The sequence below is a fragment of the Salmo salar genome, chromosome 11, assembly GCF_965601325.2.
Source record: "Salmo salar chromosome 11, fSalSal1, whole genome shotgun sequence".
Lineage (NCBI taxonomy): Eukaryota > Metazoa > Chordata > Actinopteri > Salmoniformes > Salmonidae > Salmo > Salmo salar.
Genome location: NC_138301.1, coordinates 86,085,322 through 86,103,752, shown reverse-complemented (window position 1 = coordinate 86,103,752; position 18,431 = coordinate 86,085,322). Strand labels below are relative to the sequence as shown.

Genomic DNA, 18,431 nt, shown 5'->3' with positions numbered 1-18,431 from the left:
CACATAAGAATTATTAGAATATGGCAAATTATTCAATTAAATTGCATTCTATCCATGCTGGCTTTTGCGAACTACTGGAGACAGATAGGTGGGAGGGAATACAGGCTGTCGCCAATTAGTTAATGTGCGATTTTCCCAAATGGGTAATGGAAACACTTCAACCATTTCATTTTTATTCAACACTAGGTTTTTGTGAAACAGTTTTTTATCGACAAGATACTTCTATTGAACTTTGTAAATGTCGAAAAATCACTGGACCAGTTCATGGAAATATTGCTAATGTGATCTTGCAGACAACGATTCAGCTTTTATCTAACTTTATTAATCGAGGACCATTCGCTAGAGTAGCCTGTTCTCTAGCAGAGCAGAGACTGTGCTTAATGTAGAGAATCCCGCAGAAGCTGTCGGGAACAGGTGTCCAAAAAAGTTGGAACTGCAGCCACGGTTACTTCGATAATCTGGATAATACTAAAACGTGCACATTTTTCCATTACTCTATTCCTCCCACCCAACTTGGTCATTCAGATAAGGTAGAAAACATGTTCAAATACAAACAATATCACAGTGAACAGATTTATTTCATTCCAGGTAATTGTATTTCTCGCCATAACAAGTGTAGGCCTAATGGAAGGCAGCAACTGCTCCTGCCTGCAGCCAGACAGATAGGTCGACAGAGTACATAATAATCATCTGAAAGATTTGAGGAATTTGTTGTCAAACTCATTCATTGTGAAGAGAAGTGAGATGCCGATGCTATTTGGGTGGGAAACTTCAGTTGACGTCAGTGTTGTTCAACCTGGAATCGTCACCGTTGGTGTCATCAGTGCGTTGTTTCTTCTGGGAAAGACAGGACAGGAAAATGGTGAGAATACAGTGTGATATAATGGCTGCGTTTACACAGGCAGCCCAATTCTGATATTTTGCCTGTGTGTGTGTATTTACCACAGTGGTAGAGTTCGTTTAGGCGTGTTATGTTCAGGGACCGCAGGTCAGTTCTCTGTCCCATATGGACTCCACTCTTCTTGGGGACAATGGTGGGGTTCCAGTCTGCTGAGAAGAAATACCTGCCAGGAGAAACCCAACAAGGGAGGGTTAGAGGACTTGCTTCTTTAACACACAGCCTGCGTCCCAAATGGCACCCTATTCCCAATATAGCTCACCAAGTTTGACCAGAGCCCCATTTGCCCTGGTCAAAGTAAGTGCACTAAATAGGGAGCCATTTAGGACACAACTGGGAATGTTACTGGAACTGCATACTGTACACAAGACCAGGAACAGTAATCATTACTTATTACTAGCTGTTTATAACAATAAGGTGAGTAAAATGAGGACTTTAGTGGGAAGAAGGAGGAGAGTAATATAGGAGTGTGACTGACTTCTGACTTCTGAGGGTCTCCTTTCTTCACCTTCGAAGTTCTTCTCTTTTCCTGGAAGACAAAGCAAGAGTTACAGGAGGCAGATCTCAATAGTCTCTTACACAGTCTTCAATCTGGACCGCAAAAAGCTGAATAGGGTGTGTTTGATTCGGGCTGGTACAAAAGCCCACATACTGCAACGCTCCATGGGCCAAATTGACCAGCCCCCGATCCACATGCAATGCCCATGAGGTGGATTGGTGTGCGTCTCACCTGGGACCACGCTCTCCCACTGTATGGTGACGTAGCGGTCACGGTCCAACCGTGTGTGTTCGTGGTGCAGGCCCAGGGTGTGCAGCAGCTCATGGCACAGGTTCCTCGCCATACAGGTACTACCGAAGTACACAGGCTGGGCCCCGCCCTGAAAACCTACATACGACGCATAGCTAGAGGGGTAAGTGAAGAAAGAGGGAAGGAGAGAAATAGAAAGGAGAGGGGATAGAAGGACAGGAAGAGTGAAAAATGAAAGGATGAACGTAAGAGGAAAGATAGGGGGAAGTTGTGAGTTAATTGTAAACTGCTGGAACGTAGAGAATTTGTTAATGATCCCACTTTGTATCAGTCATCTGGACTCACCCTCTCCCAAAGAGGATCTATATGTAGTTCATCTCGTTGATGTATTTATAGAAGCAGATACACGTCCGGTCTGAGATCATCTTGAATGCCGCCAGGATAGTTTTCTTTCTGCCTACTATGTGGCTCACAGACAATCTACCATTAAACGGTGCATATCTTTCCCCGCTGTGTTATAAAATATGTCGTTCATCTCTCCGACTGTAGTAGACACTCACCCAGACTGTGGCAGATCTCGAATGGGACAGAGATGACGCCATCCATCTTCGGCCAGTACGACTGCACAGCTAATCTCTCTTCCTGTAGGACAAATCAACATCTCGTCTTAAATCCAGCTGTCCCTATAGTGTAGGCCTCACACAAATTAAATTGTTGTTCTACTCTTCCGATTTCATTCTATGACAGTCCTTCTCAGCTATGCTCATCGTACAGCCAGAGGTGAGATCAAAAGATGCAGTATGGCAAGAGATAGCAGGAGAGACCACTTAAATGAATGGCGATTTATACATTTAACTTGGCCAAATAGCTAGGCAGCAGAGAGCTGAGGCAACAAATTCTATGGTTTTTAAAAACAACGAAGCAGTAGCACAGGACCTAGACAGCAGGGATCATAGACTCACATACTAATGCATACTAACAGGTGTTTAACATGGTTTAGTGCATGTGCCAGGTGATACATTTTAACTTCAGTTCAGGCTCTAAAAAGTTGGGTCAACAATACTTTCCTGTGGATGTTTTTTCTCAAATTTCAAGCAGCAGAAAGATAAACTGCACAGACAACCGGTAGAGTAAGTTCATATGTCATTTTATTCAACATTCTGGCTTGTAAGAAAAATGTCTACGATTTTGCAGTGCTTTGTTTGAGATTGTATACCAATAATTGGTATCAGTCTGATCTATTAGGTAACCTTCTGGCCAGCATGGTCAAAAGTCCTCTAACAGGAAGAGTAGGTCTATAACCACAGACACTACAATGTGCAGGGGTTGATTTTTCTAATCTTTTGGGGATCAGAATGATCCAGATTCTGTAATCCTCTTTTGCTATCCAGGATCAGATCGATCTGGCTGATTGAGATGGCTTTTCAGAAAATAAATCAGATAGAATCATTCTGATCTAGACACACAATGTCAAGATTACAGAATCCAGATTTTGTGCTTTGGGTAGGTCGCTATATTGCCATTTACTGGGCGAGTTATGTTACATTTTGTTTAGCGAATAAGACAGCTGGGTTTTTCAAAACTTGTTATCTGGATCCGAATGAGCCGGATTCTGTAATCCAGGATCAGATCAATCTTGCTGTTTTTGAGCTGGTTTTTTTCCAGAAAATAATCAGGTAGGATCATTCTGATCCACATACCACAATATCAAGATCACATATTCCAGTTTCGGTGTATTGAACAGACCTCCACCTTGCCATCTAATGGACAAGCTGTGGTAATACTTCTATACGGTCAGAAAAACAGATTTGCATAAATTACACTAATAAAGGTACCTTGGATTAAAAAATAAAGTCTGCATATCACTTATTTTCAGTGGCGTCAGTTCAGCTAAACCTTTGCATGCAATCCTTTATTGTAAATGTGAAATTGAGGGTAAAAAATAAATGTGCTTCCCCAAACATGAAACTCACACCCCGCCTATGGATGTCGGGACTCAGGTGACGCCACAGACAGGTGAGTGTATGTATGTGTTATCATGACGAGCCACTTTGGGGTGGACACCCACCGGTCTCATCAATGAGAGAAGGCTTGAAATAGACAAGATGGCAGCATACACATTGTTGGAAAACTTTATGGAGCAAAACGCATTTAATTTAATAACCACGCATTTTATAAATTCAAACAAACCCCCTGCAACTAGACATTGAAGTTTAGAAGACATTGGTTGTCTTCCAAGCCAGGAATTGAGGAAGTATTGACAAGTTCAGGTTGGTCAAAAATGCTCTGTAGTATGTCAAACAGTAATGTTACTTATCTAATAACACCCATCAGCCAGCTGGAACAGAGTACTCTCTGACTAGGCAATATTTTGTATAGTTAATTACAGGTCTACCTGTGGCAGAGAGTAGTGTTTGTAGAACTGTCCACTGAAATAAATAAATGTACAGTACAATAATATGGTTTTACAGTTGGCTACATAAAATGGAAAACTGATAATAGGCCTAGCTATCACATAACAAAATGACTTGCCCCCAAAGCAGACCTACAGGGAAAGTATTAGTGGAATTGTAGATGTGAACACCGCCCACTGCAATACAGAAGGGGAAACGTTACATAAAAAGGGACTGCACAATAACATGGTGAACCAGTGGGCGTTTGCAGGGCTGGCTTACATTAATTCGAAAACAGTCAGAAGAGAGGATGTAACAAATGAATCTGGTCCTACTTTGGACAATCCAGATCAGACACCAACGCATGGTGCAACGACGATTGCACACCAGGATTTGGGAGAAAAGAACCAAAGCAAATGCACAAACACATTCGTGCACTCGCTCTACTTCCAGTCAAACAGCAGTCGTGCAGCAATCACGAAAGAAAAGTGCATGTGTGGTCACTTGTTATTATAAATTCTGAACCTCAACAACAGATGGCGGTAATCGTCTATCGAGTCATTTTCCTGTCATTTCCACCCAAGGAAGAAGAACAATGTGGCTTCCGGCTAAACAGTAAACACATGTGGCAGCGTTAGTTGTACACTTTAGGTGAGTTTATAACAGATAAATATATTCTGATCACATTACTTAACTGAATTGATCCGTTTCTGAATTTCTGCGAATATATTTCGCTCCAGATTTTGTTCGAAACTCCGCTGAAAAGTACTCTTAGAGTAATGCTAGCCACTGTAAACTAGCCGTGCTAGCAACTATTCACGTTATCTAGCAAGTTTATTTGTAGCCTCAATCCTGTCCGTTGTTTTTATAGTTGAGCAGTTCACGTGTATACATGAAGCTGAAGTTGGTTATTAGATACATATTTATATACCACTTTGTATTTTGAGATGAATGAACACTTCTTTTGCTAGATCAGTCTAGGGTAAAATTCACCATACTCCCGAGTCCCTAATGGTTCTTTCGTTTTTTCCATCTCTCTCTCTCATCTGTCTCCCTCATATCTCTCTATATGTGTAACCCAGGTGTTCCAGCAATGACGCGATGGGCCAGAGCCAACAACGTCCACAAACACAAACCTGCTGAGGCAACACCCTGGAGCCAACTTAGAACCAGAGGGGGAGGAGTTGGGAGGGGTCGTCCAGGCCCTTTTGGAGGTTCAGGAGGTGCTAGCTCTAGCCATGGGCCTGGGGGTTGGGGAAGAGGTAGGGGAGGAGGGGGAGACCCTCTGAGGCGAACGCAGCTCGGCGATGCTGGGATTAAGAAGCCCTGTCGGAAGAAGAAAGACTACGACAATGAGGATGTGAACGGCTTCATGGAATACCTTCAGAGTGGCGGGGCTGGGACGTCCAGGGGAGGTGGAGGGGCAGGGATGGAGGGACTCAGGGAAGAGGTAGAGACAGCCCTGAAGAAAGACAGGAGGAGAGAGGACCGGAGGATAAAGAGACAGGATGACAAGAAGAGCAACATGGTGAGTAAGATGTGCAGAGATCAAGCGTAGAGTGACTAAGTTTCCAATGTTGCTAATAATAGTGACATTCAACCTTGTGATGTTGTCTTACTCTCTTATCTCTTCCTTCTTTCCTCGTTCTCTCTCCCTGTCTCCCCCTCTCCAGGTGTGTTTTAACTGTAGGAAGCCTGGCCACGGGTTGGCTGACTGTCCGGAGGCGGACCGAGACGAGGAGATGGGAAGGGACATCTGCTACCGCTGTGGATCCACAGAACATGAGATCCAACGCTGCCGCGCTAAAATAGATCCTGCTCTAGGTGTGTGTGTGTGTGTGTGGTCCTGACTCCTGCTTGTGTTCTATAATTCAATTTAGATTTGTTCCGATTGTTATTCTTTCTATGCTGAACAAAAATATAAACGCAACATGGAAGAACTTTCCGTTTCAGTTCAGAAACCAGTCAATTGAAATTATTTCATGAGGCTCTAATCTATGGATTTCACATGACTCGGCAGGGGTGCAGCCATGGGTGGGCCTTGGAGGGCATACGCCCACCTACTTGGGAGCCAGGCCCACCCACCGGGGAGCCAGGCCCAGCAATCAGAATGAGTTTTTCCTCACAGAAGGGCTTTACTACAGACAGAAATACTCCTCTGTTTCATCGGGTGGCTGGTCTCAGACAATCACGCAGGGGAAGAAGACGGATGTGGAGGTCCTTCTTCACCGATTTTTGTGCATATGGAACATTTCTGCCATCTTTTATTTCAGCTCATGAAACATGGGACCAACACTTTACATGTTGCGTTTTATATTTTTGTTCTATATATATATATTTTGTTTTATTTATTCATACATACATACATACATACATACATACATACATACATACATACATACCATACATACCCGAATGAATGAATGAATGAATGAGAGTACATTTGGAAAGTATTCAGACCTCTTCACTTTTTGCACATTTTGTTACCATACAGCCATATTCTGAAATTGATTCAATTGTTTTTTTCCCCTCATCAATCTACACACTACCCCATAATGACAAAGAAAAAACTGGTTTTTAGACATTTTTTCTTATGTATCCATCACAGGTATATAAGTATTCAAACCCTTTACTCAGTACTTTGTTCTAGCACCTTTGGTAGCAATTACAGCCTCGGGTCTAATTGTGTATGACGCATCAAGCTTGGCACACCTGTATTTGGGGAGTTTCTCCCATTTTTCTCTGCAGATCCTCTCAAGCTCTGTCAGGTTGGATGGGGAGCATCGCTGCACAGCTATTTTCAGGTCTCTCCGGAGATGTTCGATCGGGTTCAAGTGTGGGCTCTGGCTGGGCCACTCAGACATTCAGAGACTTGTCCCGAAACCACTCCTACGTTGTCTTGGCTGTGTGCCTAGGGTCGTTGTCCTTTTGGAAGGGGAACCTTAGCCCCAGTCTGAGGTCCTGAGCGCTCTGGAGCAGATTTTCATCAAGGATCTCTCTGTAGTTTGCTCCATTCATCTTTGCCCCGATCCTGACTAGTCTCCCCGCCCCTGCCGCTGAAAAACATCCCCACAGCATGATGCTGCCACCATGCTTCACTGTAGGGATGGTGCCAGGTTTCCTCCAGACATGACACTTGGCATTCAGGCCAAAGAGTTCAAGCTTGGTTTCATCAGACCAGAGAATCTTGTTTCTCATGGTCTGAGAGTCTTTAGGTGCCTTTTGGCAAACTCTAAGCGGGCGGTCATGTGCCTTTTACAGAGGAGTGGCTTCTGTCTGGCCACTCTGCCATAAAGGCCTGATTGGTGGAGTGCTGCTGAGATGGTTGTCCTTCTGGAAGGTTCTCCCATCTCCACAGAGGAACTCTGGAGCTCTGTCAGGGTGACCATCGGGTTCTTGGTCACCTCACTGACCAAGGCCCTTCTCCCCTGATTGCTCAGTTTGGCCGGGTGGCCAGCTCTAGGAACACTCTTGGTGGTTCCAAACTTCTTCCATTTAAGAATGATGGACACCACTGTGTCCTTGGGGACCTTCAATGCTGCAGACATTTTTTGGTACCCTTCCCCATATCTGAGCCTTGACACAATCCTGTCTCGGAGGTCTACGGACAATTCCTTCGACCTCATGGCTAGGTTTTTGCTCTGACATGCACTGTCAACTGTGGGACCTCACATAGACAGTTGTGTGCCTTTTTCAAACCATGTCTAATCAATTGCATTTAGCATTGCTGGACTCCTAGTTGTAGAAACATCTCAAGGATGATCAATGGATTTGATTTAATGTGTGTTTCTCTCGCTCTCGCTCTCTCAGGGGAATACCCATATGCCAAGTGTTTCATCTGTAGTAAGACTGGCCACCTGTCCAGGTCCTGCCCAGACAACCCCAAAGGACTGTACGCCGCAGGTACAACGCATGCACTCTCACAATACTAAACTCGGCTAATAAATCAAACTGTGAATCCATAACATTGTCTCCTCCCTTTCTGTCTGTAGGAGGTTGTTGCCGTGTGTGTGGTTCAGTAGAGCACTTCCAGAAGGATTGTCCTGAGCATCAGGCTGCATGTGAGTAACCAGGCTCCATCTCTCTCCATCAGGATTGTCTGTTTGACAGACCCATTTTCCCCTGCCGCGTCACGAAATGTGCTCGCATGACAGATTCAGAATAAAGCTTTACCCGAAAGTGGATTCGATCGCATGCCACTTCAAATGCAGCTCTTGCAAGCTGACAAATAAGTAATCAAGACGGTTATCGTTTACAGCATCGCAATGTCATCAGAGGATTGACTAACTGACGTCAGCAAGCCAGCGAGGCATGGTAAAATATCACAAATGGAGCTAGATGAAGCCAGAAGAATTATAAACGTATCATTAGCTGTAGCCATCAGTTTTGCCTGTTCCCATTGTCGTCATTCACTCACTGTTAAGTTTGTCATGGCCCTGACTTTAGCGTTAGCTATCCTGCTATGGAGCTCATTGGCCAGCATCACTCGAATGTGACGCCTGTTTGTAAACCAAAAATGGGTCTATACACTACATTTCTCTATGAACGTTCCCTTTGTCATTTCCATTCAATATATCTATCTGAACGTCCTTTTTGTATATGTTCTATGTCATCTATCTGAACGCTCTGTACTGTTTGTCCTTTTATACGTTCCAAGATATTATGTGACTGACGTGCGTTTGTCCAATCCCCCTGTAGCTAACCAAGTGACCTTGGGCTGGCTGTCCAATAACATGAGTGCCGACCACGAGGAAGTGCATGTGCCTGTGAAGAAAGCCCCGCCCAAACGGGCCAAGGTAGTGGTCTTCTGACCTGCCGATCCACGCAGAGGACTCACCAGATTGGACAGGACTGACAGCGACACATCCCAAGACTTAAATTCACGAAGGGCGTTCATTCTGTCACCGTTCTCTCTCGGAGCTTTGAAAAACAACATCCATAGTCGGGGAAAATGGAGAGCTGCTCTTGACTGCCATTTTGGAAAGCGCCCTCTGTGGTCTCACACCCTGGACTCTGTGTATAGGACTGGAAATGATTTGTATGGATGGGACTAGACTGGAGCCTGTACTGTATACTAGCTAGCGGGTTTCTCCTGTATCTAAAGACGTGTTTTTATATCTCGGTGTGTTTCATGTTTGGTGGTGTGTTCTCTCATCCATCCCCAGGTGTCTGAGAAACAAAAAGGTTTAAAAAAAAATGTAGGTTTTATTTGCTATTCACAGAATTTAGTTTTGTCGTCGAGTATCATTATTACTGCACGTTCACTCACATCAACATCTGAAATATTTATTGCAAAATTCAATAAATAACACCTATATTACATACATGACCTACATTTGCTGTGACCAAGACATTTTGGGTTATTCGTGAAACGCCATTGTAAATGGAACACCTGTATTAGCAGCCACTCGACTAGAGACGTGCTTTGGTCTCGTTAGAATCAGGAGTCTCCACATGGTATCAATTCAACCATCAGACTCAGGTTTAGCGTGTGTGGTGTGTCTCTCTCCAGGAAGGTGGTACATGCGCTAGCCGTCTCCTCCATAGACTTAGACCAGCCTGCCAGGTTACATGCGGCAACACGCCTGAAGTCACCTGGTTGTGGCAACACACCTGGGACACGTGGTTTTAACACATTGTATCTGAATTGTGAGGGCTAACGATCGTCAAGGACAACAACCACCCGAGCCACTGCCTGTTCACCCCGCTATCATCCAGAAGGCGAGGTCAGTACAGGTGCGTTAAAGCTGGGACCGAGAGACTGAAAAAAAAAATGGCTTCAATCTCAAGGCCATCGCTGTTAAATAGCCATCACTAACACAGAGGCTGCAGCCCTATATACATAGACTTAATCACTGGTCTTAATAGAACACTAGTCACTTTAATACTGTTTACATATTTTGCATTACTCGTCTCATAAGTATATATTGTATTCTACTGTATCTTAGTCTATGCTGCTGTGACATTGCGCGTCAAAATATTTATATATTAATTCCATATATTCTTAATACTTTAGATGTGTGCTAAACACGTGCGTGTGACCAATAAAATGTGATTCAATGAAGACAATGAAAGCTAACAGGTGCTACTGTGTGTATTAATGGGCTCTGCAGTGTTTGTGTGTAAGCCTCACCCTGCAGCTGTTGAGTTCCGGGCTGTGGATGAGGAACCCGGCACACTTGACCTCGCTACGGAGGAAGCCCTCCACAGGGGGAACTGTTTTCATGGTTACAGACCTCCGGGCTACCACATAGAGGTCCCTGCAGAAGACAAAACACACATGGCTAACAGAAATCAGAACGGTCACATCTCCACTCAAGAAGACAGGAACGCACACGTTCTTCTAAAGCAGGGGTGCCAAACGTATTCCACGGAGGGCCGAATCTCTGCGGGTCTTTTTGTTTTTCCTTTCAGTTAAGACCTAGAAAACCAGAGGTGAGGGGAGTTCCTTACTAATTAGTGACCTTAATTCATCAAGTACAAGGGTGGAGCGAAAACCCGCAGACACTTTGCCCTCGGTGGAATGAGTTTGACACGTGTTCTAAAGGAAACCTTTACCCGTCGTTGCAGGACTGTCTCTTTGACAACAGGAACATGAAGTCTCGGCTCTTGCCTCCGTTGATTGGTGGGGCATTTAATGTGGTACACCGTCTCCTCCTCATCGGCCCCCTCTACCTCCTCACAGCTCCTACAGGGAGAAGGGGGTGTGAGAGGTTAAAGGTCAAGTTAGTTTAATGAACATAAAGCTCTGTCGCTCATACTTACAGCAAAATGTGGCTGGTGGCACCTTAACTGGGGAGGACGGGGCTCAGTAATGGCTTGAACGGAATAAATGGAAGGGTAACGAATTTACAAGTGACTTACAGATAGTGTGTGTCTCAAAGAGGTCGCAGTGTGAGGTCAGCCAATAGGGTGAAGGCATGGAGGGCAGAGGTCATGACCATCTGAACTTGGACACAAACCAGCTCCTCATGGACATACACACAACGTTGTAAGGAAACTAAAAGCAAAAAAGGACAAAGAATCCCCTTTACAAAATTGCCATATAGTGTCTCCATTCATGTACTGGTGTGTGTTTCTCACCCTGTCATTGATGCTGCTGGCTTCCCAGTCTTGTTTCCCAGCCAGTAGTCAGAGCTGCTACATTGTTATAGCCCAGATACACCTGCAGGGGACGATAGGAGACAGACAGTAGTGATGTGTGGGTTGACTCATAACCTTCAGTCCCCGTGGATATATCCATGGGGTGGATGAGTTTAGGGCCATGAAATATTGTGTGGATGAAGGGCGGGCAGGTCGAGTAAAGAGAAAACAATTAATAATAAAATCCATAGTTCTTGTGTAATTCATATCTTTAAGGCTACATTGAGTTCTTTCATTCTTTTTTTATCTGGCATTGGCGCACAAGTCTAAGCTTTAGGGCCTACTTTGCTGCGTGCCAAATAGGTCTACACACCAATCTCCAAATGTTTTTGGGAACTTGGCCGGAAAACGTTAACATCGATTCACTGAGGCAAAAAGGACAAGGTCAGAGTTTAATTCAATAAGACAAGAGCTCCAAAATGGAGAGTTGAAAAGAAAGATAAACGAGGGCCAGAGAAGCAACATTTCAGAAAGATGTGGTCAACTGGTAAAAGAGGATGAAAGCTGTGTGATGACTGTGAGGCGCATTACAAATTCGTCAAGTCAGGAGACGGGGACCACGACACCGTCACCTCATAAAAAGGGAACTGTTCAGCGCATTTTCTACATTTGCTGGTTAGGGTCGGGTGTGGGCCTCAGACGTTCACTTTAACACAAGCCGGTGGTTGCAGATGGGTTATTAGCAATTGCGAGTGGCTACGGGTGAACAAACAGCTGACCCGTGCATCACTAACAGACAGTCAGCGGGGAAATAATGGGGCTGAACTAAAAGCGTATCTCAGCTTCAGTCAACTTGTCATCTGGCAAGGCAGCGATGTGGTTGAATGGAAAAACAGTCAGGTGCAAGGCTAGCTTAGTTATAACGATGGGTGCTGGTAGTGTCATGTTCATTACATGGTTGTAGTACCCAGTTCCTTTCATCCCAGGGGACAGAGATAGGAGCCTCCTCCTTACAGGACAGGATGTGCTTTCTAGCCATCCGTATTCTCTTCCTTTACGATGGCAGACCAGTATCTCCTCTCCCCGTCCTGGGTGGTGTATGTGACTTGGGGGGAAAGGTAGGTACGCCTCCAGGTGTGTTAGCCAGCTGGTAGATAGGAAGGCGCTGTTGATGTGACGCGCTTTGTTCGCGGTCCACTCCTCACAGTTATAGGCCTCCACTCGGGACACCTACCTCAATACTACACACACGGGCACACACATATTTTAAATACTGTGCCAATTACATTTCCATAGGATCCCATTATCTGAACGGGAATTCATATGACTAGACATGTTACCTGTTGTTAAATGTGTTGTTGACACAGCCTTAAAGACCAGTCTGTCTCCCACAGAGGAAGGACCTCTGAAGCGGAACATGTCTACAGACCTCAGAGAGAGAGAGAGGGCTAGTTGGGTGTGCGCGTGTACCTACACTCTTAGAAAAAAAGGGGTTCCAAAAGGGTTCTTCGGCTGTCCCCACAGGACAGGGGTAAACAACCCTGGTCCTGGAGTGCCGCAGTGTTTTTTGATTTAACCAACCTGGGAGACCGGGTGTGTTGAATTTAGGCAATCACTCAACTGATCAATTATCTCGATAAGTTGTTGTGCCTAGTTGGGGAAAAAATCCTGCAGTACCTGTGGCACTCCAGGAACAAGGTTGCCTTCCCCTGCTATAGGATAACCCTTTTATGGGTTCTACACAGAACCAAAAAGGGCTATCCTATGGGGACAGCCATAGAACCCTTTTGAGATAGAGGGTACCTGGCTGCCACTGCGGCTGCGTTCTCCAGCCAAGCCATGATTTGTCCTCCGAAGGTGTTGCCGTGGTGATTAGCGTGTGGCGGCAGGACCAGCTCGACGCTCTCCACACAGGTGAACTCTGGACACGGCAGACAGCGGGTCTCTCCTGCTACACCCACCTGGAGAGGAACAGGTACAGACATGGGTTTAGTAAAAAGAGAGGCAATTATACATCTAGTACATCTAATCACCAACTCAGCCATAGCCTTCAGACAGAGATGTAGATAGCCTCATCATGTGCATCTGACAAAGAGCATTTACATGCCAGAGAACTGTACCAAACAGACTCTCTCCATCTCTTCTCCATCTCAGCTACAAAAAGGTATTTATTTGTTTCGAATTTCCCCTTGAACATGAGTGTCAATATGACAACGTTCCATTCAGAGCAAGATAAATCAAGTAAAGATACAGATTAGGACACATAATCCCAGGCTGACACACACACACATGAAAGATGAGAGAGAGAATGAGACAGAGAGAGAGACAGACTGACCGTTGGCTAGTGCGCGGTAGTCTTGTAGCAGGGTACTGAACGTCTGTTCGTTGTAGAGGTGGAGTCTTCGTCTCTCTGAGGCCAGAGAATGCTGCAGCTGCTCCTCTGCAGAACCCAGGTTTTCCACCGGCTACAACACAACCTTTTTTGGTCCCGCTGGCTTTCCAACAAAGGTGGAGTAAGCCACACATACCAACCTCTCCACACGTTCCCTCACATCCTGCACCGGCACACGGATTCCCACCTACATACACACACACATATTGTTATATTAAAAATGTGAAATAAACATTGTGTAAATGCATGTGTGTGTTTGTGTGTGTGCATAGTCTTACCTCCATGCTTGTGGTGAACGTTCTACTGACTTTGGACTTGATAGTGATCACCTGGCCAACCCTGCAAACAACGTTAGAAATATTGAAAACGTTATATAGCCATTTGATTGATTGATGTATTGATGTATTGAATGATTGATGCGTACCTCTCCTCAAACTGGATGTCGTCCATGGAGAGTGTCACACACGCCATCCCAGCATGATGTTCAGCTAAGGGACAAACACATACACACACTGTTTATCTATATACACTGCTCAAAAAAATAAAGGGAACACTAAAATAACACATCCTAGATCTGAATGAATGAAATAATCTTATTAAATACTTGTTTCTTTACATAATTGAATGTGCTGACAACAAAATCACACAAAAATAATCATTGGAAATCCAATTTATCAACCCATGGAGGTCTGGATTTGGAGTCACACTCAAAATTAAAGTGGAAACCACACTACAGACTGATCCAACTTTGATGTAATGTCCTTAAAACAAGTCAAAATGAGGCTCAGTAGTGTGTGTGGCCTCCAAGTGCCTGTATGACCTCCCTACAACGCCTGGGCATGCTCCTGATGAGGTGGCCGATGGTCTCCTGAGGGATCTCCTCCCAGACCTGGACTAAAGCATCCGCCAACTCCTGGACAGTCTGTGGTGCAACGTGGAGTTGGTGGATGGAGCGAGACATGATGTCCCAGATATGCTCAATTGGATTCAGGTCTGGGGAACGGGCGGGCCAGTCCATAGCATCAATGCCTTCCTCTTGCAGGAACTGCTGACACACTCCAGCCACATGAGGTCTAGCATTGTCTTGCATTAGGAGGAACCCAGGGCCAACCGCACCAGTATATGGTCTCACAAGGGGTCTGAGGATCTCATCTCGGTACCTAATGGCAGTCAGGCTACCTCTGGCGAGCACATGGAGGGCTGTGTGGCCCCCCAAAGAAATGCCACCCCACACCATGACTGACCAACCGCCAAACCTGTCATGCTGGAGGATGTTGCAGGCAGCAGAACGTTCTCCACGGCATCTCCAGACTCTGTCACGTCTGTCACATGTGCTCAGTGTAAACCTGCTTTCATCTGTGAAGAGCACAGGGCGCCAGTGGCGAATTTGCCAATCTTGGTGTTCTCTGGCAAATGCCAAACGTCCTGCACGGTGTTGGGCTGTAAGCACAACCCCCACCTGTGGACGTCGGGCCCTCATACCACCCTCATGGAGTCTGTTTCTGACCGTTTGAGCAGACACATGCACATTTGTGGCCTGCTGGAGGTCATTTTGCAGGGCTCTGGCAATGCTCCTCCTGCTCCTCCTTGCACAAAGGCGGAGGTAGCGGTCCTGCTGCTGGGTTGTTGCCCTCCTACAGCCTCCTGATGTACTGGCCTGTCTCCTGGTAGCGCCTCCATGCTCTGGACACTACGCTGACAGACACAGCAAACCTTCTTTCCACAGCTCGCATTGATGTGCCATCCTGGATGAGCTGCACTACCTGAGCCACTTGTGTGGGTTGTAGACTCCGTCTCATGCTACCACTAGAGTGAAAGCACCGCCAGCATTCAAATGTTACCAAAACATCAGCCAGGAAGCATAGGAACTGAGAAGTGGTCTGTGGTCCCCACCTGCAGAACCACTACTTTATTGGGGGTGTGTTGCTAATTGCCTATAATTTCCACCTGTTGTCTATTCCATTTGCACAACAGCATGTGCAATTTATTGTCAATCAGTGTTGCTTCCTAAGTGGACAGTTTGATTTCACAAGTGTGATTGACTTGGAGTTACATTGTGTTGTTTAAGTGCTCCCTTTATTTTTGTTGAGCAGTGTATTTATCTATATTTAATCTCTCCAACTGGGGAGTACTACGATTACAGTGACATTACAATCATTAACATCCTCATGGGGGATAACACAAATCTCTTATTATGTGTTATTGTGCGTGCGCTCGCGCGCACACACACACACACACACACACACACACACACACACACACACACACACACACACACACACACACACACACACACACACACACACACACACACACACACACACACACACACACACACACACACACACACACACACACACACACACACACACACACACACACACACACACACTGACCAGCGAGGCATGCAATGGTGTCCATCCATTTGAGTAGCTGCCCAGCACTCATGTCTCTTTGGTGATCTGCATGGCATGGCTGGATAGACTGACACATCTGGACATCTATAGGAGCAGGGGTCTGCCCAAGACCTGAGCCCAGAAGAGAAGCACCCTGACCGGTTACGGTGCCAGACCGATGCCTCTGAATCTCTTGGTCCTTATGAGGCTCCACAGGGCCTGACCCCCGGCGTACACCCAGGATCTGAGCACCCTGGGCAGGCGGAGGGACAGACAGAGGCCCCTTCAGATCCTGGTAGAGGTTCTCCAGACTGAAGCCATTCTGGAGGCTTTGGGTCATCACTACCCTATTGCTTCCGTGTGCAGAGAGTTTAGAGAAAATGAGTAGCCCATGTACGAGCCTCATTCAGTCCCTAAGTGTGAGCAAGTGAGTGAAAGGGCAGTGACAATCACATACCCTTTAGGTAAAAGTAACCCAGCCTTGTCCCTCCCTCCTCCTCTCTATCGGTAAACCTTATCTGTGGCTTGGAGCCCTATAATGAAGTAACACAAACACTGGTTCACAGTGTGGCAATGAGTTCCAATAACAACCTCTGTCTGTTTGATGACACACCCAAGTGCGGCGCGCATACACACACACCCCGGCATTGTGGGGGGGGTCTGGCAAAGGGGATGGAAAAACTGGACAGGACACTGCCACCAAACAACAGCAAACTCAGTCATATGATAGGACATACAATCCTCTACATTCCTGAGACTTGGCTGGTACACGTACACATAGACACACACACACTGCAGGTGGACTCTTATTGGCCAGTGGATGATAGTACTCGCGACCCCAGAATAGACCAATAATATCTATCTGGAGACTGAAGTAACTACAAGAGATTATTAAAACAGTATCAAAGTGTTTTAGGAGCGATAGATAAACATTTTAATCATAAAATACCAAACAGCTTCACAAACATGTTTTCATTTACATACAACTTTGAAAGCTAGCTAGCAATCAAATATCCTTGAGGGTTTTGCTATCTGGTTTGTGAGTGGTGTTTTTCTGCATTCATACACGTCAAAAACCCAGCTACAGATGGAAGTGAGGAGAACTAACACAGCAGGTTAGGAGAATGAGGTTAACCCTCCTGTTGTGTTTGTTTCATGTTAATTAATTCTCTGTGTGTGTGTGTGTGTGCGTGTGCTCAAACACACATGCATGTGGGGGTCTTGGAGAGGAAGTGTGTCCATCTGATGAATGGGCATGTGCCTAGAGAAAACTTGTAAATCGGTCCAATTCGACCAGAACACTGCAGGAGGGTTAAGGTTAGGATCCAGGGTTAGGGTTATGCTTAGCTAAAATCCTACAGTTGTCAACTGTTATCCCCAATGCGACAACTAGATGGACATGCACCGGTAGCCACAACTGGTCAAACCATCAGTATAACCACTGAGATGTAATAATAAGGGTTTGAGCCCTGAATGCGTCTTTGCGTCATGCCTAAGAACAGCCCTCATACTATATACCTCACCTCATTGGTGCTTAGTTATAAACTGGGTAGTTTGGCTCCTGGATGCTGATTGGCTGAAAGCCGTGGTATATCACTCCAGTGTTAATTGCTAAATTGTAATTACTTCGCCACTACGGCCTATTTATTGCCTTGCCTCCTTATTCTTACCTCATTTGCACACACTGTATATAGATTGTTTTCTATTGTATTATTGACTGTACGTTTGCTTATTCCATGTGTAACTCTGTGTTGCTGTTTGTGTCGCACTGCTTTGCTCTATCTTGGCCAGGTCGCAGTTGTAAATGAGAACTTGCTCTCAACTGGCCTACCTGGTTAAATAAAGGTGAAATCAAAAAATAAGAACAGCCTTTAGCCGTGGTATATTTGCCATATACCACACTCCCTCGGGCCTTATTGCTTAACTAGAGACTGGCTCCAAGATGGCCAATCTTTGTTTTTAACTTAATCTACTCACGTCCGCATGCGCCATTTCTTACTGCGCATACTCCGGATGCACACTAGCGCTCAATGAGCACTGGACACAGCCATATCATGTGAACATGCTCCGGGAACTCTGTCAGAGCACGTGGACAGCTTAACAAGCCAACCGGCACTTCCCCTAGCTAGCTGGGGTCATGACCTCAGAGCGTGAATATAAAAATGGTATATCTTCGGCTGTGAGTGATGAAAAAAACACAAAATGGTCTCTGCGACAATAATTTGAATAATTCAATGGATGTTTTGTGGACAAAGGTGATGACTAAAGTGTCTTATTAGGAATTTTCAAATTTGACTTCTCTATGGGGGGGCCATCAAAAATAATTGTCTTTCTCAGCCATGAATCAGTTCAAGTGCAGTACCGAAGCAATACTGTAGGTGCAGTCAAAAGCGTGCTTCCAGACTGGAACCCTGGCCCGATGAAGCCGAAAGAACAGCGACCAAGAGTCAGGGTCGTGGAGAAGATGGCGGGTAGGCCTGCGCCCGAATGGTTATCGGATTTGAAGATGGAGTCAGAGGAA

At 45.5% G+C, this 18,431-nt stretch overlaps 2 protein-coding genes across 3 annotated transcripts; one reads left to right on the top strand and one right to left on the bottom strand.

Moving 5' to 3' along the window:
- Nucleotides 1-4,586: 4,586 nt before the first annotated feature.
- zcchc9 (zinc finger, CCHC domain containing 9) lies at nt 4,587-9,361 on the top strand. Of its 2 annotated transcripts, XM_082958124.1 has the most exons (7): nt 4,587-4,690; nt 5,122-5,567; nt 5,713-5,863; nt 6,060-6,256; nt 7,850-7,942; nt 8,032-8,100; nt 8,738-9,361. In XM_082958124.1, exons 2-6 carry the CDS (start codon nt 5,133-5,135, stop codon nt 8,059-8,061), a joined length of 906 nt encoding a protein of 301 aa, XP_082814250.1. In that variant the 5' UTR covers nt 4,587-4,690; nt 5,122-5,132; the 3' UTR covers nt 8,062-8,100; nt 8,738-9,361. The 2 variants fall into 2 exon arrangements, with proteins under 2 accessions (XP_082814250.1, XP_013983768.1); XM_014128293.3 differs by lacking the exon at nt 6,060-6,256.
- acot12 (acyl-CoA thioesterase 12) lies at nt 9,191-16,250 on the bottom strand. The gene is given in 15 exon segments (XM_082957561.1): nt 9,191-9,208; nt 10,173-10,299; nt 10,653-10,727; nt 10,981-11,039; nt 12,090-12,176; nt 12,178-12,234; nt 12,236-12,346; nt 12,348-12,363; nt 12,463-12,487; nt 12,490-12,599; nt 12,926-13,067; nt 13,458-13,701; nt 13,793-13,853; nt 13,939-14,002; nt 15,911-16,250. Coding segments are annotated over 15 exon segments (1,536 nt in total).
- Nucleotides 16,251-18,431: the final 2,181 nt, after the last annotated feature.

Coding starts and splice junctions, on each gene's coding strand:
- zcchc9 (XM_082958124.1), top strand. CDS start 5,133: ATGACGCGATGGGCCAGAGCCAACAACGTCCACAAACACAAACCTGCT. Junction 5,568..5,712: donor ATGACAAGAAGAGCAACATG/GTGAGTAAGATG, acceptor CCCCCTCTCCAG/GTGTGTTTTAACTGTAGGAA. Junction 6,257..7,849: donor GGAAGAAGACGGATGTGGAG/GTCCTTCTTCAC, acceptor TCGCTCTCTCAG/GGGAATACCCATATGCCAAG.